This window comes from Saccostrea echinata, unplaced genomic scaffold, assembly GCF_033153115.1.
Source record: "Saccostrea echinata isolate AGI-Se365-2 ecotype Australia unplaced genomic scaffold, CSIRO_AGI_Sech_v1 ptg000034l, whole genome shotgun sequence".
Taxonomy (NCBI): Eukaryota; Metazoa; Mollusca; class Bivalvia; order Ostreida; family Ostreidae; genus Saccostrea; species Saccostrea echinata.
The window spans coordinates 6,946,378-6,969,549 of NW_026889783.1; the positions used below are offsets into that span (position 1 = coordinate 6,946,378).

Sequence of the window (23,172 nt, forward strand, 5' to 3'; positions counted from 1 at the left end):
CCACAAGTACCTGTGGTTTACCTAAGTGGGAAAAATACCTGCAAATGAAGTGTTCAATCTAGATTCAACTTGGGCCTAGTTAAAAAATGTTATGAAAGCTTGATTTGATCACAAATTTTAATCTTAAAAGTAATTAACTGTGCATATTAATTTATTTCATTTTAGCTCAAAGGGCAGATTATTCTACCTGCATTAAAATACCACAGAATCAAAGCTCTTTAGTGTTCAGAGTATAGAGGGCTCTTAAAGAGGGCGTACATTTTATACATTCATATGGAATGAAATTTGGCGCCAAACTTTACTTTCGAATCTCCTCGGGATTCTTCTCTCCAAAAAACAGCATTGAAAGGTTGACTTATCACTTCCGGATCAGACCAATCGTGGCTTTCGATCGCCTTGCGCGTGGTGGGTTTTGATTGGTTCGACTTTTGCCATGTGGACCAATGATATATTACCATCTGTAAAGTCACGTGGACTACGCCGGCATCTTCACTATCAACAGTACAACTCTGGAGGACACGTCCAAGATGAAAACGTGTGTTTGTTTGCTCCTTTTTGTGGGAGTTGCTCTGTCAGAACCAACTGAATATTTCAGGGAAGAGTTTGATTCAGGTATGTAATACTTTTTTCGGTGCTATTCTCACATGAAAGTGGATCTGTCTACTTGTCAATTTATTTAGTGGTAGTATGAGTATTACGTTTTGCACTAATTTATAGCATAGTCATGAAATATTTTATGTAAAATCTTGAATTCTTAGACTTAAGCAAAAGTCAATATGAAACGTGTAGTTTAGATAATCTTGCAGGACATTTTATGACATGGACATCGATGGTACATGGGTCAAGATTTGGTCACGACTTTTAATGTAGAATATATGAGTAATTTATTATGTGAAAAATATTTTAATATGCACAAATCGTAGAAGTTGGATATTTCTTTAAAGCTTCGAATAGAAAATCAGGTAAAATACTGCATATGACACGTAATTAAATTTCATTTTGCAGAAAGTTGGAAAGACAGATGGACGGAGTCTACGTACAAAGGAGCTGACCAGGGTAAATTTGTCTGGTCTGCAGGCAAATTCTATGGAGATTCTGAGAAAGATAAGGGTATGTTTATAGATAGTATCAAATGATTTAGTAGTGAAATTTACTCAAGGCAACAAAAGAACAACTGTTGATGTATATATGCTAATTATGCTTGTTAATTATTCTGTCAGTTTTTATGTCACTTTACAAGATGCCTGGCAGGTATGAGACTTGAATTTCTAAATGAGAAATTAATCTTAACTATTTTCTTCTTAAAGGAATCCAAACCTCTCAGGATGCTAAGTTCTATGGAATTTCTTCTAAGTTGGAGAAACCATTTAGCAATGAAGGAAAACCTCTGGTCATCCAGTTCACAGTAAAGCATGAGCAGAACATTGACTGTGGTGGTGGATACATTAAACTTTACCCCAAAGATCTGGACCAGAAAAACCTACATGGAGATTCTCCATATTTCATTATGTTTGGTAAGATTTCAACATATTTCACAAGATAAACATGTTTAATATTATATTATAAATGCCATTTATTTAATTATTATTTTTCTTTGCAGGACCTGATATTTGTGGACCAGGCACCAAAAAAGTCCATGTCATTTTCAACTACAAAGGAAAGAACTTGCTTTGCAAGAAAGAAATCCGTTGTAAGGATGATGTTTTCACTCACCTGTACACTCTTGTCATCAACCCAGATAACAGCTACGTGGTGAAGATTGACAATGAGAAGGTAGAGAGTGGACAGCTGGAGGAAGACTGGGACTTCCTGCCACCAAAAAAGATCAAGGTATCACAGAAAATAATACTATATAGCTTAAAAAATATTAAAAGGATATAAAGTTTTGGATTAATAATAGAAAAAAACCTTTATTTTAGGACCCAGAGGCCAAGAAACCCGATGACTGGGATGAGAGGGAGAAGATTGATGACCCTGATGATAAGAAACCAGAAGACTGGGACAAGCCCGAACACATTCCTGACCCAGATGCTAAGAAACCTGACGATTGGGATGATGAGATGGATGGAGAATGGGAACCCCCACAGATTGATAACCCAGACTACAAGGTTTATAGGCATTTCTCAGAATGTTGAATTTAACATATAATCCTGTTGACAGATGTTTGTCTGATGTCATTATGACACAAGGCAATAATTTTGTGCCTCTCATTATGCAGGGAGAATGGAAACCCAAGCAAATTGATAACCCTGATTACAAAGGCAAATGGGTCCACCCAGAAATTGATAACCCAGAATACACTCCTGACACTAACCTTTACAAATATGATGATATTGGAGCAGTAGGATTCGATCTTTGGCAGGTGAGGGTGTTATAATGCAGAAAAGTAAAATAAAATTGAAAATTGCCATCTTTATTTAATTTTTTCCCTTTTTTGTGTACTTGACATTGTTAAGATGTTTCTGACTTAATTACAGGTGAAATCTGGTACAATTTTTGATAACATCCTGGTTACTGATGATGAAAAATATGCTGAAAAAGTTGGAAAAGAAACATGGGGAGAAACCAAAGATCCAGAAAAGAAAATGAAGGATGGACAGGATGAAGAAGAGAGAAAGCAGAGGGAGGAGGAAGAGAAGAAGAGGAAAGAGGAAGAAGGTAGATAAATGTTTAAAGAAAAGATCTCTTATTTACTTCCTGGTTAAAGTTGTTCCTCTGATAAGAGAGGTAACTCCCTCTGGGATAAATGGAGATCATGTTATTCCTTAATAAAATCTTTACAAGGCCACACTTCTCAAATTTTGTCATGCAAGGTGCACTGAAATTGTTCAAATTTTATTTAGAAAGAAAAAGATCTTGTTAAAGCAAAATTTCATATGAGTGAACACTAATGATTTCCTTGCAATCAGCATTTTTTGAAAAATCACACCCCTGCTTCTTTCTTTTCCAGAAAAGAACAAGAAAGATGATGATGAGGGTGAAGATGATGAGGAAGAGGAGGAGGATAAGGTAAGTTGTTATTTCTGTAAAGAAAAAAAGGACACCATCCAGAAAAATATCTTATCTCCACAATGAAAAAAAGGGTATACCACCCAGAAAAATTATTACATAGCTTAAAAGTTGATGAGGGACTCATTTAGAAAAAAGACAAAAAAGTGTTTAAGAAATATTTATTTATATTATCTTTTCTTTTTATTCAGGATGAAGAGGATAAAGTTAAAGATGAATTATAATAAACCAATTGAATTAGATCTTAAAGACATTTTGCAGTGTGTAGGAAGACCATTCATTCTTACCTCTTCATTGCTCACTACACAATTCCATTAATCATGATGAGCCATTCATGAAATTGTGAATGAGTAACTGTTGAAGTGTAAATGTGTTTAAATGTGTGTGTGTATACCTGAGGATGGATGTTTGTGAACTGAATGTTGATGTTAGATGGAATATAGTTTTCTACTTTGGGGACATTATTTATTGTTTTCATTTTCAGCAGATAGCTTTACTTAAATAAGCAAAAATCAAAGGGTGCATTTCCATTCTTTTTATCTCCTTGCAAAAGAACTAATGTCTGTTGTTAAGTATAATTTATTCATGAAAAGTGAATAAAAGTGGGGTTTTAATAAATCTGTGTTCTTGTTATTCCTCTTTTATTGTTCTGAGCTTGACCCATGTGATAGAGAAATGAGTTGATGGTACATCATGAAAATTTGCACATTTCATTTTCAGTTTAGTAGTTTTTATCCCAAATGGTCAGAGACGATATACACCTATTTACTGGCTAAGAGGTCAACAGTAAGTTTATTGTCCCTGAGACAACAACTATGTTGCTCGATTGCGGATTGGGAAGTGGTTGCCATCGAGGAAGACAATAAACTTGCTATTGTTGTTGGCCAGTAATTAGGTGATTTATTGTACCAAAGCAGACTTTGGTTGTGTCAGACTATTTTACGTCACAATCTGGATAAAAATTAAAAAAAAAAGTTCCAAGATGAAGTGTGAGAAAAATTGACTGCTACTGGAAGAGGAAGAAGGCAGACAAATGTTTAAAAGAAAAGATCACTTAATATTTACTTCCTGGTTGTAGTTCACTTTTGATGACTATTTCACCATAGGCAGATGGCACAAAACTTTTTCATGGTAGATGCTGTTTAGGAAAAAAATGGACATGGTTCAATAAATTAGCTTATGCATTAGTGTAATAGTAAAGTGTGTGTCAGTCTGTCTGTGAACAACATTTCAAAATGCTACTCCTCCTACATACAGTTTTGGTCCAATTGGTACACAAGTACACTATACTAAGATACATAGTTCTATGGATAAGTTTTTGATTCTGATAAACAGCATTGCCATGGTTACAAAAAAAAATAAATTGTTATTAATGTACACAATGCCGACTTGAAATAAATTTTACTTTTTACTTACTCTTTGCAATTCTTTCAAAGTGCAACTCCTATACTTTTGATCCAATACTTAGATACATTACATGTCTGTATATTGGTTTTTGAGCTTGACAAATGGTGTTGCCATGGTTACTATTAATTTTCTTATAAAACCCTACTCTCAGTTTTGGTCCAATTTCAATAAAAGACCTGGTACACAAGTAGACAGTACAAAAGAGGCCCACAGATCACAACACTAACCTAAGCAACTATGACCCATCATCATCGTTCTTTTTCTTAAATATTCTTGAGTAAAATTTGTTCACATATTGTTGTCCCATCCTACCCCAGGGGGTCGTGAATTGAACAAATTTGAATCTACACTACCTGAGGATGTTTCCATATAACTGTGACTATTCATGACTGCCATTCTTGAAAAGCTTTTTAAAGATTATCCTATATATTCCTACGTAAAACATCGATTGTTCTTTGTGGTCCCATCCTACCATCGGTGGTCATGATTGAACACATGCCCCACATTGAATCAGGACTGAGACTCCTGAAGAGGCACATTTGAAGCATGTTCTACTGGATGCACATCTGCAAGTTTGGGTTGGATGCCCCTTGAGGCAAGACAGTAATCTAAATGCTGTTCTCTCCCTTGTCTGCATATAGTCTACATGATTGCAGTATACATATCCCCCCCCCCCCCCCCCCAAAAAAAAAATCATTGCATAGGAGGGTGGAATATTGGCATTGGTGGTGCTTTGCAGCTAAATTGCTTTTCAAGGGTTATGCCCCTTAGAGTTCTCCTTCAGACAATTCCCTATATATCACTTCACAGATTTAATCAGGCATACAATGTATAGCTTCAAAATAAAAAATAACACCATCTCTCTTATACATTTTATTGTAAGGCGTGTTTTCGTTAGATGACAACAATATGTAGATATTTTATTATTGCACTGTAACTGAAATCAATCTCAGAGCTTGCTAACAAACCCTGTTAACAATCCACACAAATAAAACAGCTATATGTGCATATAATTATAAATATTTAATTAATAATCTACTTCACTACTTTATTGCACTTATTCTTGAACAAATATGTATTTTTACAGCACTAAAGAGTATTTTCTTTACAGTATTATTAGTTTGTATTCATCTGGTGGTCACTTATAGTGGTGGAAGACAAAAATAGGATTGTTTCCAAGAAAATGTTGAAAAAAAAAATCAACCTGTATATAATGTTCATAATGCATAGTTGATAAAATACTGATAATTTGAAATCAAAGTTGAAAAATACAACCTACATATTTCCATGAAGAATGCAGAAAATACTTATCACAGTTTCAAAACCGGTTTCAAAATTCTGGGATCAGTGTGGTCAAAAATCTTTTTTTTTAAAACTTCTAATGAGAATTATATAAGGTTATAAATATCCTGTGTGTTTCATAAGAGGCATTAATGGAGTGAACAGGAACAAAGCATCTAGAGTCTGTCATTATCTCAATACAGTGATACTTTAACTGTCAAGGAAGACTTGCAAAAATCAAAAAAAAGAAAAGAAAAAATCACACACAATATAATCCAGAATATGACAAATCCATATCAAGTATTAGAGAATATTCAGAGGTCTGACTATTGTTATAAATACATGTCGTAAATTTCAGAAGCATTATTTCTTTTTCCAAAATAAATACAACAATGTTTGAAAGGTGAATTAATTTTCCACATGTAAATACAGAGCTATTTTCCATGCCACCTTCTTGCTTAAAACTAAAACCTAATATAAATGTAAAATTTATATTTTCTAACAAAACAAAGCTATTTTGAAAACAAAACAAAATGAGGAAAGCTAAAAAATAGCTGAGTATGTGTAATAAGACACTTTTAAATCACACAGCAGCAATAACATTCTGTTTCAAAAGTCACAATAAAAAAAATCTCCCAATATCTAACACCTTTAAACATGTGAATTTATTCAAAAGAAGCATGTTATGAGTAAGAAGGTCACATTAACGGTGTTTACATCATCACAGCTGGTTTGTAGACTTGTTGTTGTCCTTTATCATTACTTTATCTTGTTAACAGTGGCATACACTGGCTCCTGCACAAAATCAAGTTTAAAACCCTTTTACTGCAAAATAAAAGTTCATATTATCATTTCATGTCTTTCTTAATTTTCTTTTCTTTGATATTTAAAATCCTCATGGTCATATGTCCATACACACCGTTTCAAACATTAAGAGTACAATACTGTAGTATCAATTACAAGTGTGTGTGTATCTAGTTACTAAGCAGTATATATCATATACTGATCAGTCATCTGTTATACAGGAATATCTAAGTGAATAGGTTGAGTATGTCAAATAGTCCATCTGTTATTATACATAATTATCATTTAGGGAGTTAACAAAGATTCCAGTTCCCCAAGGAGAGGACTATTTCCTGAGGTGAAGCTGAGGGAAATAGTCCTGGTTGAGGGGAACTGGAATCTTGCTAACTCCCTATGATATAATTTAAATTATTTTATTATACCAATACAAATATCGAAGCACTTGACTAACGCATGGCAAAACAGGCACAAGTCCATTCACAATGATACCGACATAAATTTCGAAGCAGGGATTAATAGCTCATTTGACTAAAGCATGGCAAAATGGGCATTTGTCCATTCACAGCGATTTCTAGGGAATTATTCACATTTAATGATTTTATATAGGGAAAATCAGTAGAGGTTAAATAAATATTTATAAATATACAGGCTGTATACAATAAAATAGTCTGTTTCTACTTATTAGTACATTGACTGTATATGATCAAAAAGCTTGTCTGATATATATATGCACATTTAAGCAAGCACATATTAAGCTGTATGCAGTCACACAGTCTATCTGTTAAATGTTAATATAAAAGTACACAGGCTGTAAGCAGTCATATAGTGTAAATATAAAAGTACATAGGCTTTATGTAGACACACAGTCTATCTGTTACATGTATAGCCTATAAGAGTACATAGGCTGTGTATGATTAGACTGTCTATATTTAATGTTTAGAGACATTATATAATCAAAAGTCTACATTACATGGTATGCTTATCAAACTTCACTATTTTGTGAACATTAAAAAAATTTATAAATAATACACTGTAAATCATGAAGCAATATCATTCACAGCTTAAGATCAACGAAGACTAGAAAATACTTACCGAACCATTCTGGACTGGTTTTGATGCGACCAAAAGTCCAAAGGGATCATTGGGGTCGGACACAGGCTGCAAAAGTAAACCAGCTCGTCTTATTTTACCGTATATTGTAAACAGTTAAATACATGACAATAAACATTAGGTTTAAGAAAGAAAAATCAATCAAAGAATAATGTTTTATCTGAAAATCTGTTATGTGCATTTAAATATAGTCTCTAATTAAATAGTAAATGTTTTTTTTTATAACAGTATAGCTTAGTAACTGTACAATTATTAATGAAGAGTGCATACACGTGACAAAGGAACAGAAAAAGGGTTTAAGGCAGGTGCAGGCAGTAAGCTTACAATTCAAGTTGTTATAATGAATAGAAATCAGAATATAGTTAATTTTCTAATGGGACTTAAACTACAGCCACATTGGAACTCTTAAATATACTATAAATGACTAAATTCCAATAGCCTGAATTTTGTTGAATTGCAATTTGTTTAAACACCTCTGGCCTGTGAGTAATTTTTCTGTCAAGTATGAAAATTTTAGGGGCATTATGTGCCAGCTGTCACTAAGAGGATAGATGAGGGAAGGTGATGGAAGTATGATCCTTCACAGTCCCAGAATTAAAGCACATCTAATTTCAGAGCCAAGTAACCTTGACCTTATCCAAACAATCATGGTTATAAATCATGCTGAGAAGAAAATCATCTTCCTAATGCCCCTCCATTACAAAGTTTGTTTTGAAGATATTTACATTTCTTTCAGAATTTGACAAATCTTAATTTTGTGACCTTGACACTGTCTTTTTTTTCAGGGTCAATATCCTACAATCATTTTTAACCCTCGAGACAGGTCAAGTTTGATTTTTTAAATTTTTCTAGATTACAGAATTATAATATGGACATGAATTTCTTAATCTTATCCAAGTTTCCATGAAACAAAGTTTTTAAACACCCACTAGATGCAAGCAATCTTTGTGGCTAGTTATGTTTCTCTTCTAAAAAGGTATGGCTAAAGCAAAAAATTTCTACTTCTGAAATATGTGACTCTGTCTAAATTACCCTCAAGCTTAAACTTTGAAAAAGTTGTGGTTAAAAAAAATACTTTTGTGCTTTCTGATCATCCAACTGACCTTGGTTCAGGGTCAAGATGCACAGCAGGTCACAAGCAACCTTTGTATTAAGTATGAGTTTCAAAAGTTTTAAACGTATGTCATGAAAAGAATTTTACTTTTATTTCTATCAGAGAAGTTTGGTACAATGAAACTTAACATTTTAAAAATTTCAACAAATCAATCTGAAAATATCAGGTGCACATGTTTCAGTGGTGTATATTATTTCTATATCATTTCTACAAAATAATAATCATTTCTATATTATTTCTATAAAGCTTAATAATAATTAAAAAAAAATAATTTAAGAGAAAATATGCAAACAAAAAATACCCACTGAAAGACAAACAGGATTCCAGTATACCCCCGAAGTTATTTGCAGGAGGTTTAACATTTGCACATTAAGTGCTAATTTATGATATAATGATCCTACCTTCCGCACATTACCTCTACTACAATTAAATCTCAGAGGTGTATTTAAAACAATAAAACATTTAGGTCCAAAAAATTTTTTTTTAAACTTTTTATTGGAATTCTATTTATCATGCAAAGCAATGTCTATTAGTCTAAAACAAAACATTTTCATACTCTCGTTGCTACATTAACTTGCATTGCCTTCCAATAAAAGAAATCCTGTATCAAGCAACGTATCAATTTTAAAATTGCTTAAAATGTCAGAGAATGAAAAGGATATCATAGAAAGAAAACGAAATGTTAGTAAACAGAAACCTGCAACACTATAAAATAAGAGTATCAAAAATTTCCAGTTCTTTCAAAATGCCACGCGCCAAACTTGGAAAACAAAAATTCAGCTTGGTAAAAAGGTGTATCAATAAACATACTGTGGAATCATTAAAACTTGTGGAAGCCAATTTTTGTGGATTGCGTAAATTTTACAGGTTTGTGGGGACGTAATTTGTCCATTCTCTTATACCTACAGAAGGAAATAGGACCATGTACCTCTAGTTTATTAATTCGTGGAGGATGTAAATTCATGGATGAGAGGTACCCACAGATTCCACAAAAATTGAGCCATCACAAAATCTAATGATTCCACAGTAGACTGCACTTCATTTTAGCATGTGTTCTATTAATAAAATTCTAAGCTCAGCTTAGATCAGAACAAAATCATTGTTCAACAACATTGAATTTTTGATACTTTCCAGTTCAGTATTGAGTTAGCATTAATAAATTAGACACAGCAAACTCCACACCTGTCTAACTTTAATACTTACCATATTTTTACCACCGCTAGATTTTCGATGACTCTTTTTCTTTAAACTACCACTCTTACAATTAAACGAGTCTCCAAATGAGCTATCAAATGCTGAAAAGGGATCATTTCTTGCATCACTTACAAAGTCTCCATTTTTAGTGGTTAAATTGTGTTTAACTGGACTAGAAAATGACGCAAAGGGGTCACTACAATTCAAAATGTCAAAAGCAGAAGACCCAAATCCATCTGAATTGAAAGGATCTGTGTCTGCAAAGGGGTCATTTGTTGTAAAGGGATCCTCAATTGTGAAGCTGCTGAAAGAATCCGAGTGTGAATCTTTGGTGCTTTGTTCTTTTGGTGGTGCTTCCTGTGAGGACGCATTATTTCTGGGGAGTGGAGTTGGCATAGATGATGCGACATGTGACCTTGGTCTTGGCCGTGGAACTGGAGTATTACCATTCATGATTTGTGAATTGGATGAAAGCGACACGGTTTTTGGCACATTTTCTGAGTTTCTTGGTGGAGGAACAGGCAGGGAGGGAAGCTGATTTCCTGTATGAGAAGAAATTGGTCTGGGTGGGGGAGCAGGAGGAGGGGGGTCATTTGGTAAGGGAGGGGGAGGTCCTTGTGGAGAAGGTAAATCAAAGTCATCAGAATTATCAAAGTAATTCTGATTCAGAGTCAGTTCCTCTGTACTTTTGCTAAAAGCAGACACATTTGAAGCACTAGTGGTCTGTATGTGTAAAGCAGGGGAAGACTTGAGGAAAGATGTATCAAATGGGTCAGACAATTTACTAGTGAATGGGGAGAATTCAGCAGCTGGAAGACTTGAGTCCTCAACATTGCCAAATGGATCACTTGCCTGCTGAGGATTTGGAGTGGGTTTTTGCATCATCTCATTGATAGATTTTTTTGGAGGAGCATTACGCTCTGCAAATAAGTCTTTTGGAGTCTTATTTGTCGTTGTAGATCCAATGCTACATAGGTCAGCGAATGCATCCTTTGGTTGAGAGGCAGTTGTTACTGGAGCGGCAAATGGATCTTCCACCTTGGTTGGAGCTAGAACAGGTTCGTCAAACAAGGAGAAGTTCTGCTGCTGAGATACATGTGGCTGTTGTTGTCCTCCCCATGGACTGCTCATTGGTTGTTGTTGCCTTTGTGGAACTGGTGGTGGAGCAAGTCCACCAAATCCTCCCTACATGAAATAAAGAATACAAGTACAATTCATACATAATTTACAATTACATGTACATGACATGGGTTCACGTAAACATAAGATAAGACAAATAAGTACCCCTTGCTGAGCAGCAAATGGGTTTGCCTGGCTGGTTGGTGGAAATGGTGTTGCTGGCTGTCCAAATGCTCCAAAACCTTGCTGTTGTTGATTGCCACCAAAACCTTGTTGAGGAGCACCAAACCCTTGTTGAGGACCACCAAATCCTTGCTGCGGGCCACCAAACCCTTGCTGAGGACCACCAAATCCTGGCTGAGGACTGCCAAAACCCTGAGCACTTGGACCAAACAGACTCATGATATCATCTTTCTTCTTAGCTGGGGCAGGTTCACTGCTGAAGAGATTAAGTTCATCAAGGTCAGAACTGGCAGACTTGCTCTGATTGGTTTGTTCAGCTGGAGCTGCTGACGTTCCCCATGGATCAGAAGATGTGGCAGCAGGAGCGGGCGGTGTCTGAATATCATCAAATAATGACTCCATCTTGTCTATTTGTTTTATTCCCTATAAGACATTCAAGATTCATTTGTCAGTAAGAACAATAGTAGAGGACAGTGAAGAAACCACTAAAATATCTTAGTTGCAACAAAACCAGGCTCCGCGGCAATAAAACTTAGATGAGCTCACTTTTGTTCTCAATCTCACTTTTCCCTTATACATTCCTTCAGTAAAAGTGAGACTGAGATCAAAAGTGAGCTCGTCTAATTTTTATGGCCCCGGAGCCTGATCTCAAAAGCAACATTATTTTTTCCCTTGTTTACGTTCAAATTAATATTTTAATTATTAAATAACTCAGAATAGTGATTTACAATATCTGCACAAACTTACCTAATAATAATAATAAGTGTCAATATGTAATCATCATACTTTTCCTATTTCAATATAATTTTTATTACCTGTGCAATGCTGACTAACTCTGTCTGCAGAGCAGACAAATCTGTGGGTTCTTTTTCCACGGGAGCATTGTTAGGCGGAACCTGACAAATATCAACAGATAAAACATGTTTAAACATGATCCAGGAAATATTTTTCATTTTCCTCTTTGGTGTCTAAATCAATTTACTGACAATTTTCCTTTTGTAATTATGAATGAAGGTATCTGATTTTACTAAATGTTAATTTTATCATTAATTCCATAATTAGTATCAGGATACAGGTATAATCAGAGACTGTGTTTTATAAGTATAGAGGTAGAATTTCAGTCAGAACTGTTAGTTTTCAATGAAGTGTCATTTTAGTCTGACTGTTAATGCTCTCTGAACCAATATAAGTGTTAATGGGAAATATCGCATATGTAATTGTGATTAATAATATGGGAAGTTTTCATTGTTTTGTAAACAACACCTTGTGGTCAATTCATTTTAGGCTTCCAACAACTATGAGTAAAAAAAAATTCAAAACACTCAAACAGGTGAATCAGATAACACATACAAGTACCAATACTCAAAATGAATTTGTGGTGCAATTTGCCTCCATTGGATGTGTTATAAATTAACTAAAAAAAATAGCTTTTACCAGTACTTGTTTTTACCAAACAAATCTGAACTTATAAAAAGAACTAAGGATAAAATAACTTCGCTGTAAAAATTTTTAAGCAATTAAGCAAATTTTTAAGCAAAAAGCTAATGTACATGGTAATCAAACTTCTTCGTCCTTATGACTAGCTAGGAAAAACTAGAGCTACTGTAAACAAGCTCACAAAAGTATACCCCCTGCTGCATTTTTTAAAAGTGCCTTTTACAATTTTCTAAATGTAACCTTGAATTTGCCAGAATGAGGTCAAGGTCAAGACACCTCCAGGTCATGAATAATCTTTGTACCAAGTATAAGCTTCCAAAGTTTCACCATTAAAATGATATAGCCTGGACACAATTGCAAAGACAGATAGACAGACAGATGGATAAGTGTGATTCCTTCAAACCCCCAAACTCAGTTTGGAGGGGGTATGATTATAAGACAAGATTTAAAAATACAACTAAAAAGGTTTCAAATTGAACTGTTTTGGTAAAAGATTTGAACCTTTGGAGACAAGTCAGACCAATTTGTCATTCAGAGCCTTGTTCTAAATTAAGGATATTTTTTGTGTTAGAAGCCAATATCAGAAAAAAGGATAGATATCAGGACTAAAGCCAATCACACTCAGATTCAGAAAATTTAGTTTTAAGAAATTAATATAGCATCTATATCTATTAGAACAAAACTTACTTCATAAATAGGCTCATCTATCTCATGCTCACCAAGGTTGTCCTAGTGATTTCATGTTAATAATTTTACATTGTAGCCATGTAAATCTAACACTTAGGTCATGCACTACCGATATTTACATGTACTAGTAAATTTAACAAAATTAAAGCATTAATCAACCATGATTGTGTAACCTTTTAAAACAATCCTTTGATGCTCTACACATATAATTGAATGTACATATCAATTGATTTTGGAAACATATCTGTGAGAAGGTTTACCTTTGAGTCTGGTTCATCATCTGTTGAGGACTCTGTGGTTAAATCACCACCAAGTTGTACAACTGCAGGAATAAAAAAAAATATTCAAGTGGCTCAATATCTTAATATTTTAAAACTAGATGTGTCGTAACGCCGCGAATGCCCCCGCAGGCAGCCAAAATTTCAAATTCCATATTTAGTTTTAAATTTGTATTCAAACTTGACCTGTATTTTCTGGTAAAATACCTGCATATGCAATTTTAACCTTACACATACATCCCTACAAAAGTTAGAGAGCGGAAACTGAAAATTTCTTATTTTTTCTAAGTTCAAGAGGGATAACTCTGTCAAAAATCATTGGACCATGACCAAATTTAACCTGGGTATTCCTATGACATATCCATATGTTAAATTTGAGTTGAATGTGTGCAACTGTTGCAGAGATAATGAACGGAAAGTGAATGATGACGGAATGACAGAATGATGGAATAACAGAATGATGGAACAGAGTAACACTATATGCCTTGGCCACTTTATGGCGGGGGCATAAAAAAATATACATATGTCTACCAAACAATGGTGAACTACAGAATGAAGGTAATATTTTAAATCAACACCTCTTCTCTCTCCACTTCCTCTTACAAAATTAACAATAATAGATGAGACAATAAATTCTTGGAAATAAATATTAATTTTATACATTACATGAATAATTATTTATTCTTCTAACTAAATTCCACAAAATGACTGATTAACAATGATATAAATATTCATGAGACACAAAAAAACATGAATTTCATAGAATTAAGTTTCATGTGAGTGAAAGATTAAAGAGCTTTCTTCTGTATGTAAGTTTTATCTATGACTGTGGTAAATCAAATCACTGTTCTAGAAGATGCATTGGTTGTTGTCATACAACTTGTACACTAAATTCATGTCCCTTAAAAATTTAGAGCAGGCACTAAAATCATACTTGGGTCACCAATACAAGTTTGGTCTAAGTAATATTCATAAACACAAAGGAATGAACCACCTCCGTTAGCTATAAGTTTGCCACTCAGCTAAAATATGTAGGTCACCTAAAGCAATCAAAACAATTTTGGTGGTTCAAATCCTTATATGCATCATTAATGCAAGTTTGCCCCATACAATAATAAATATTAACCCGACCACTCTTCTGGAAAGTATAGGCTGGACACAGCATTCAAAACAATGAAGTCTGTATCTTAAAACGTAACACAAAATCAAATTAACCCAAGACTTAAACATGTAGCTACTCAGGAACCGACTTGATCAAAACACTTTAACTTGTCCAATGTTGCTCAAATGCAGCAACTCTTAGCAAGTCTGGTAGTTTTCCCTGTATGTGATATATCATGTAAATTTAGTCAAGATAAAGCTGATACATTAAGCTTATTTGGAATTGGGTCTGACCCAAAAACTTTAACCCAGGACGACAGTGCTTAAGCTTAAGCTCTTTCCTAGTTCCTTTGGGTGACTGATTGTATTAAATTAACCTACCATTCTTTGGTGCTTCTTCTTTTGGTTTGTCATCTGTCTGTTGCTGTTTAGCCACCTCCATCTCTTTTTTCTTGTTTTCATACACCACTTGGAAGAGGTCTCTCAGAGTCAATACCACATTTTCTGCCTACAATATTTTTATCGATTTCACAAAATTCAGTATTTACAGAAAATCCAAGTAAACTCTTCTTCAAATTGTAGAATAATTGCTCCAATACAAGACAGTTTCAATACTTGATATCATGGAAAAGAATCTGCAACACATACCGCTTTTTCTGTTTTGATTCCAAAGAATTTATGAGTTCTATCCTCAGTCCCGTATATATATCCAAATGCTCGTCTGTCACTCACGTCCCGTGAAATGAAGGAGATCTTATGAACAGGATGATGGTGCAATAATGTCTGAAATACAATGTCGATGGATGAAGTAATGTATACATGTATATAAGGAAAACGTAAATTTGTATCATTACTAATGGAAATTTAGGTTGTATATACCAATACGTGTATTTGGTTTATCATTTTTTGTTAAACACAATTTTCGCTGTTATTGTACTTGAGAGATGAGAAAGACCATTGAATTATCTGATGATAGAACTAGAAATTTTTATAATGGTAGAATGAGATAGCTAATGCTCTCCATAAATTTACACATCATTGAAATTGATTTTTTCCCTAAACCATGTAATTTGATCCCCCCTTCCAAACAAAAAAAAATCTAATGAAACCACAGTATGTAAACAAATCATTTCCGTTTCCTTAAAACTAAGAATCATAAAAAAAAAAAAAAAAAGCTGAATAATTTTTTTGAAGTAATCATGCCTCATTTTTGTGTACATTTTGCCAATGAATTAGCCCTTACAACAAAGAAATTATAAAAAATTTCTGATTCCTGGAAAGTAAGACCTAGTTCTTGTATATTGTGGCCTGTATTGTACGTGACATTCATTAGTACTCACAGCTGTTCTAAGGTCAATGAGTTTGATCCCCTCCTCTGAAATGTTAATTATAATTCTCTGTTTGTGCTGACCAGCAGCCTTTACAGCCATTTTCTGGGCCAGAATGGTTTCCTGACACATCCTGTCCCCTCTGGCATCGGCGACGTCACTCACTCCTATCAGTTTGGCATTGTACACCACACCCTCACCCTTAAATCTGAATGGGTCATTCCTAGGATCTGTATCAAGAAAAAGTACAATTACTGTGTCAAATACAGGAATAATTTTCATCTTCTTTAAAATTCACAATCCTCATTGCCGTATTAATTTACAGTCTAGATTTTCTTAATACCATATACACAAAGACTTCTTTGTTTTGAACATACATGTATTTCACTGACAATATCTCACTGGGCTGGACACAAATTCAACAAACTCAGGAAGTCCTCTCCCCAGAGACTTATTTCATACACCGCCTTACAAATTCCTTGTCTTTCTCTTTCATGAGCTCGGATTACATTCACATTCAGGTAACAAACAGTAGCTACATCATTGTTTTACTTACTTATACTTCCAGTATCTGAATGCAATCGAAGAAAGGTAGTCATATTGATACAAATCACCTCCAACAGTGATAATCTCTACATTCTCCCACAGCAATACTTATATGTTTTATATATTACACAATCAGTGTATGCAAATCACCTGTTTTACAGGAAGTTTTTCTTCTTATTTAGAATTATCACAAGATCACGATTCTTTTGTTGATAGTCCAAGGTTCACTTTTTATAAAATAAATTGTCTAGTCCTCTTTATATACTTACATTTAAGTAACTATCCTTGTTGCAAACCTACAGTAAATTTTTGTAATAGCCTGGATGACAAAGACTTTGTTTGTTTTGCTTGGGTCACTTACATATTATGGCTATGGGAAGCTTTAGTAATTACTGAAGTTACACAGTGATACCTATGGGGTGTTACTTTAATGCCGGTTACTATGGATGAGTTTTGTAATTGCCACATACTTGTATACCCATGGAAGGTTTTTGCAATTGTCTCTAGGTTACACTTTTTTCTTTCAAGTCCTTTAAAAGATATCGCAGTGTATGCAACAGTCTTTCAAATGATTATGTACATTTATGTGTATTTGTTTTATGTATGATGACATATGATACCAAATAAATGATGATGATGATAAATGATGAAGCACATTGTCCCCAGCTAACGAATGTTTCCTACCTCCACTGCAAAAGAGTTCCACTAAGTTAATTAATCATGATATCAAGTATTGTTCAGCTAACCTATATATATATACCTATGGGAAGTTTTTGTAATTGTTTAGCTTACCTTCCTATGGAAGGTTTTTGGAATTGTTTGGTTTACCTATCTTTTAGGACATTTTTGTAATTATTGTATTTACATGGAAGGTTTTGTTATTTCCCTTTAATACCTATGGGATGTTTCTTTCATTGTTCAGTTTACAATCTGAGGGAGGTTTATGTAATTTGTAATACTTATAGTGTAGGTTACCAACATACAGGTGGTTTTTGTAACTGTTCAGTTTACCTACTCTTGGAAGGTTTTTAGTTGGTTAGTTTCCCTACCTAAGATCATAGGTTTTTGCAACTGTTCAAATTACATGTACCTGTCTCTGGGAGTTTTTTGTAACTGTTCAGTTTACTTACCTATGAAAGGTTTGTAAATGGTTAGTTTACCTACCTCTGAGAAGTTTTTGTAATTATTCAGTTTTCCTGCCTATGGGAGGTTTCAGTTAAGGTCTAGGTTGCCTGCCTAGGGAGGTTTTTTTTAACTGTTCAGTTTACTTACCCTTGAAAGGTTTGTAGTTGGATAGTTTACCTACCTCTGAGAGGTTTTTGTCCATGTTCAGTTTCCTTACCTAAGATCATGGGTTTTTGTAACTGTTCAGTTTACATGTACCTACCTCTGGGAGGTTTTTATAATTATCCAGTTTTCCTGCCTATGGGAGGTTTCAGTTAAAAGTCTAGGTTACCTACCTACAGGAGGTTTTTTGACAGCCCTCCTTTGTTGTGGGGTGCTGTCTGCAGGAGGAGTGGTGGTGGTGGTTGCTGTTGGTTCTGATACTGAGGTTTCTGGAGTGGATGTGGTTTCTTCGGACATTCTGGTGGTGTATATACTGCCTTTATGGTAAAGTCTTTCAGTGGTGTTCAATCAGTGATGGAGAAAATAGCAAGATGTCAGCACTACAACAGAAAAAGCACCAATAGAAAATAGCAAGATGTCAGCACTACAACAAAAAAAGCACCAATAGAAAATAGCAAGATGTCAGCACTACAACAGAAAAAAAAAGCACCAATAGAAAATAGCAAGATGTCAGCACTACAACAGAAAAAAAAAGCACCAATAGAAAATAGCAAGATGTCAGCACTACAACAGAAAAAAAAAGCACCAAGATATTCAGGTAAAATATTTACTTTTCCTAAAAGAATCCTTAATCAGAATTCTTTTCAATTACAGACAGTGTGAGGTTGGGTTTCCCAATCTGTAAACTAATTCATCTTCATGCCAACTTAGCTTGCACTTTTATATTTATTTTACAACCAAAACCAAATGAGTTTATAGATCAAATTTATACCTATAGCCATACAAGTATATATAGGCAGTGGGAAACTCCCAACAACATATTATTCAACAATGAGATGTCAGTATACATGTTTATATGAATTAAAGACATATGATTGAATATGAACAAAGCACTATCAAGTACATGCTCTACTGAATCATTAAAATCTTTCTTGTGATAATTACACGTTAACTTATATAGTTTTTTATGAAAATTTCTAAAATGTTAAAATTAATCACACCTTGCAAATGCTCAATATGAGCAATAACCCACATTTTAAAATGTAGAGTATGCCTTAATTAAACTTACGATACATTCACCTCTATTAAACAAATCAAGGCATGGGTAATAAGATTTATCACTGTAAACTACACTCCTTTCCAAATTAATTCAAGCTGAAACATGACAACATCAGAATATTATCTTAAATAACCTAAATTACACAGATAAAAACATTTTATGTTGTCTAACCCCTATTGTCCTACATCACCTCACACAAGCACCTGCTTAGTCAAACAACACAGAAAATCTATCCCCCATCTTCTCCTGCTCACTTTAAAAAAAAAAATTGACAAACCTCCCAGTATCTTCTCCTCCCATCTATCTCAATAACGACCTTTACTAGGGTACCCTACAGTTCATTATCTGTACTATCTATATAAAATACTGGTCAATAAAATCACACAGATAAAATACCGACAGCCTTATGATGAGGTATATATATACCTATAAAGCTTACACTGTTAGTTTCAGTATGTACCTGTATACAAATTACCCTCCCGAGGATCAAAGGTCCAGACTGTGGTTAATATTGCTTTATCTATAACTAGATTTCTCCAACGGGAAGCTGGTGTGTTATAAATACATACACTACAAGTGCTCACAAAATGTTAAATAATCTTAATGCATAGTGTTACATAATCTCCTTTTAACAAAGTGGTTGCCTCTTCATGAGGTACATTAAGTCGCAGAGTGTATCATTGTAAGGCTGCAGCTGATTCAACTTGGTTAATTCTAATGCTTTTATCAAAGAGGAAATCTTCTAAGTGCTTCCATGGTAATAAGTAAACATATAAGTTCTATTGAATATTTCATACCACCAGTTTTAATTCTACAGTTTTCATTTATATGCATTTGCATTCATGCTAAGTCTCTTACCTACCCAATACCAACAATCATCTGATGGTGCAATAAATAATATTTTAAAAAATCTTGAATATTTTGTCAGATTCATCTTAAATCTAATTATTTTCCTATACCTTCTTTGAAAACCGTGCAATTCTTCTTAACAAATCTTTGCAAACAGCAAACAACTAGGGGGAAAAAATAAGGAAAATCATAAAATACAAAATTAAATATTTCCATTTCTATTTGTTTTCTCTGTGATAACTCTTTGAAAGTTAGTTGAGTTGATTTCTTGATCATTCTACCGGAATGTAAATTTCGCCAAGCGAAAGGTCAGGAGCTAAGAAGGCCTAATATGCATGTAATTCTTGTGCAGCTGTCTTTGTGTTTGACCTCAGTGGGCGGGACTATTGAAATTGACATGTGAGGCCTCGTATTCTTTAAATCTATTAGCCTACATTTTTAAAATCTAAATTTCCAATTTTATTTCACAATGAAATGGAAAATGGAAATCCCACGTTTCCAACTATCGTTGATACCCTGGCATACTCTACTAACTAGACAGTGATTCCTTAATTAAACACTCGGAGGAAAAATACGTAATTCATGCATTAAAGCAAAAAAATAAATATCCCCCCAATTTTCCCCTCTTTTCTAAAGTGCATAGAAATTCTTGTCTGCAAAAGTATGTCAAGAGCCTCTTAGCTGTTTAACTACATTAATTCAGTTGTCAGTAGTCTGGATATATACATAAAAATTACATGGGAATTTAAAAAGAAAAATTAGCAATAAAAAATAGGACTGTGACTCTATGGTAACCATAACAATTGTTGAAATGGGACTAATCTGTTAACTGTCTTTCCTCTACATTCCTAATGTGATTTAATATCTTTTTTCTCTCCTAATGATAAATCGTACATGAATGATTTCACAGTAAACACCTCAAAACACAAATGACATCAGCTGACGATTATCCTCCTAGTTTTTGTCATGCAATTCTCATTACCATTACAAACCCTCACCTCAATTAAATCTTACTATACATGCTACATCCATCACCTTAATATATGTGTATTTTGACAAAGAAGAATATCCTGTTTTCTAAAATATAAAAAAAGCCGAAAAGTTCTATAAAATTTAAAATATTGACAACAGCACTGGAATATTTTAACTTAATTTGGTAAATGATTACTTCATATCTTCCCTTCATAAAAATGATACAGAAAGTATACTGGTATGATAAAATATAAGAATTAATCAGCTCTTTAACACATGTCAAACACTTTAAAATTTCAAAATTGAAATACTTTGTCACATTCATCCATCTCTGGATTAACAGATACACCACAAAAGAACATGTAATTATGTGCATAAATTATGCAGTTACAGCTATTATGTTATATTGCACTCCTCAATGACTTCTTAATAATTCTAATCTATTCAGACTTGAAAAAAACCTATTAGAGAGTTTACTTCACAATGTTTATATGTGTCACAATATGCCAGCAAATCATTTTATGGATCATAAACATCACCTATGTTCTTTACAAGACACCCAAAACCGACTCTATTAAGAAAATACTCAAATACTGAAATATTTTTTTTATTTGATGTATCATACAAAATTCCATGATACAGACCAATAAATATATAACGTTATACATTGTATCAGTCTTACATGACAGCAATCACTCTTCTCCTAAGGTAAGCTGCAGATCTTTCAATACCTAGTCTGAAAAAATCTGGAGGAACTTCCATCCCAGTTTTTTATCAGACAAGCAAGTTAATAATCTGCAGCTACCTTACTGTAATATTTCTACTCATATCTGATGGTGCAAATCCATTCCCATGCATTCCTATTTTTAGAAAATAATATCAAAGAAAGAGAATTTTGTTGAGAAATATCTCATCTTGAATCTAACTTTTCCTAAGTAAGTGACCCATCATGTCATGTCAAAAATGCTTGATTCTAAAACATTTGTCAATAAAACATATAAAATAATAAATTACAAAACTTGTAGTATTTACACCCACTGCATCTCCCCCTCCCTAACCTCATATAACTCCCAAGCAAAATTGGTTCTCAACATATTATTCAATTTGTTGAAATCTAATAATTAAAAGAAGTTACTCATGATGTAAACGAAGAAAATGTACTTAACAAAAAAATATTAAAAATTCAATTTGTATCAATTTTAAAAAAATTATCTCAAAGAAAACATCAGAAAGTTGTTTTCTTGTTATTTCTAAGAATTTCTCTTTAATAATGTGATAAGATTGAACAATAAGTTGACCAGTCCTGATTATAATAAAGTAAGGGGAATTCCATGCCAAAGGATTTGCGTAATTTGATCAGTTCACATGTACAGTTGTAACTTGTACAATTATCAGAAAACCTCTTACTTGTGTATTAATTTGTCATTGTGAATGCCAGCAAAGAATAACTAAGTTACTAACATTACCTGAAATCAAGGATAAAGTAGCGATTTAAGAGTTTAAATATCTAATCATGCTAATCTTCATTTTTTATTTTTTTTTTAATTTTTGGCCTAACAGAGAAAATTCGACATAAATGAAAAAAACCTTAGTTCAATTATAATGCTAATTGCTAAAAAGCAGGTTATCAAATCAATTGATTTAAACAATCCGAGTTCACTATAACACAATTTTGTTGGTCACAGTCAGATTGTGCAATAACTAATGTCCCTAGCATATCATAAACAACTCCCCCCTTGTTTACGACTCGCGACTACAAAGTTTATTTGACATACACCAGTACAAGAAGTCGACTTACAACCGAAAATTGTTCAAGTAAAACAAGACATACTTACCATTATGTATAATTTTTCAATATGTATGCAATATTTAAAGAGAATTAAATCGTCATTTCATTGACTTCTTCTCCTCAGTCAAGCAAAACAAACTACACGCCTCCTAATTACAGCAAGGTGCCCGGATAAGTAAACTTTACCCTAGTGACGTAACAGACAATGCACGGCGGATCAAAGTATGACAAAGTCGCTGTCCAACCCGAGCTTGTTTTCACTCCGGAGGAAAGTTATAATGATTGAATACATGAACCTTATTTTCTCCATCCATCAATTGTTCACATAAAAAGTCACAAAATTTCAAAAAATATTAAATTGTTATATTCACCGATTGAACAGTTGAATGTCTTTTATTTAAAAGTGAAAACAGCTTTTAAAAATGCTAAAAATACTCTCTCTCTCTCTCTCTCTCTCTCTCTATATATATATATATACACTCAATATTTAAAAATGACAAAATATATTTTATATTAAGGAGAGGGACTAGTAAGTTGAAAAAATTTGATTCCAATCCTATTAAAGTCATATATGGCGTATTTTTTATAAGTTCAGCCGGACTAACTAAAATTAAAAA

At 33.6% G+C, this 23,172-nt stretch overlaps 2 protein-coding genes across 3 annotated transcripts; one reads left to right on the forward strand and one right to left on the reverse strand.

The window, feature by feature from the left end:
• The first annotated feature begins 454 nt into the window (after positions 1-454).
• Positions 455-3,627, forward strand: LOC133199659 (calreticulin-like). Its single transcript, XM_061335532.1, has 9 exons — positions 455-612; positions 1,006-1,110; positions 1,308-1,514; positions 1,601-1,830; positions 1,920-2,108; positions 2,219-2,362; positions 2,478-2,658; positions 2,951-3,009; positions 3,201-3,627. The coding sequence occupies exons 1-9, from the start codon at positions 528-530 to the stop codon at positions 3,231-3,233; spliced, it is 1,233 nt and encodes a 410-aa protein (XP_061191516.1). The 5' UTR covers positions 455-527; the 3' UTR covers positions 3,234-3,627.
• A 1,649-nt stretch (positions 3,628-5,276) lies between these two features.
• Positions 5,277-22,692, reverse strand: LOC133199660 (disabled homolog 1-like). 2 transcript variants are annotated; one of them, XM_061335533.1, is made up of 11 exons: positions 22,602-22,692; positions 18,059-18,265; positions 16,065-16,282; positions 15,373-15,507; positions 15,106-15,232; positions 13,606-13,667; positions 12,037-12,117; positions 11,204-11,644; positions 9,929-11,104; positions 7,594-7,659; positions 5,277-6,492 (listed from the first exon to the last, which is right to left on the reverse strand). In XM_061335533.1, the coding sequence occupies exons 2-11, from the start codon at positions 18,180-18,182 to the stop codon at positions 6,457-6,459; spliced, it is 2,466 nt and encodes an 821-aa protein (XP_061191517.1). In that variant the 5' UTR covers positions 18,183-18,265; positions 22,602-22,692; the 3' UTR covers positions 5,277-6,456. The 2 variants fall into 2 exon arrangements, with proteins under 2 accessions (XP_061191517.1, XP_061191518.1); XM_061335534.1 differs by having other exon boundaries at positions 5,277-6,522.
• Positions 22,693-23,172: the final 480 nt, after the last annotated feature.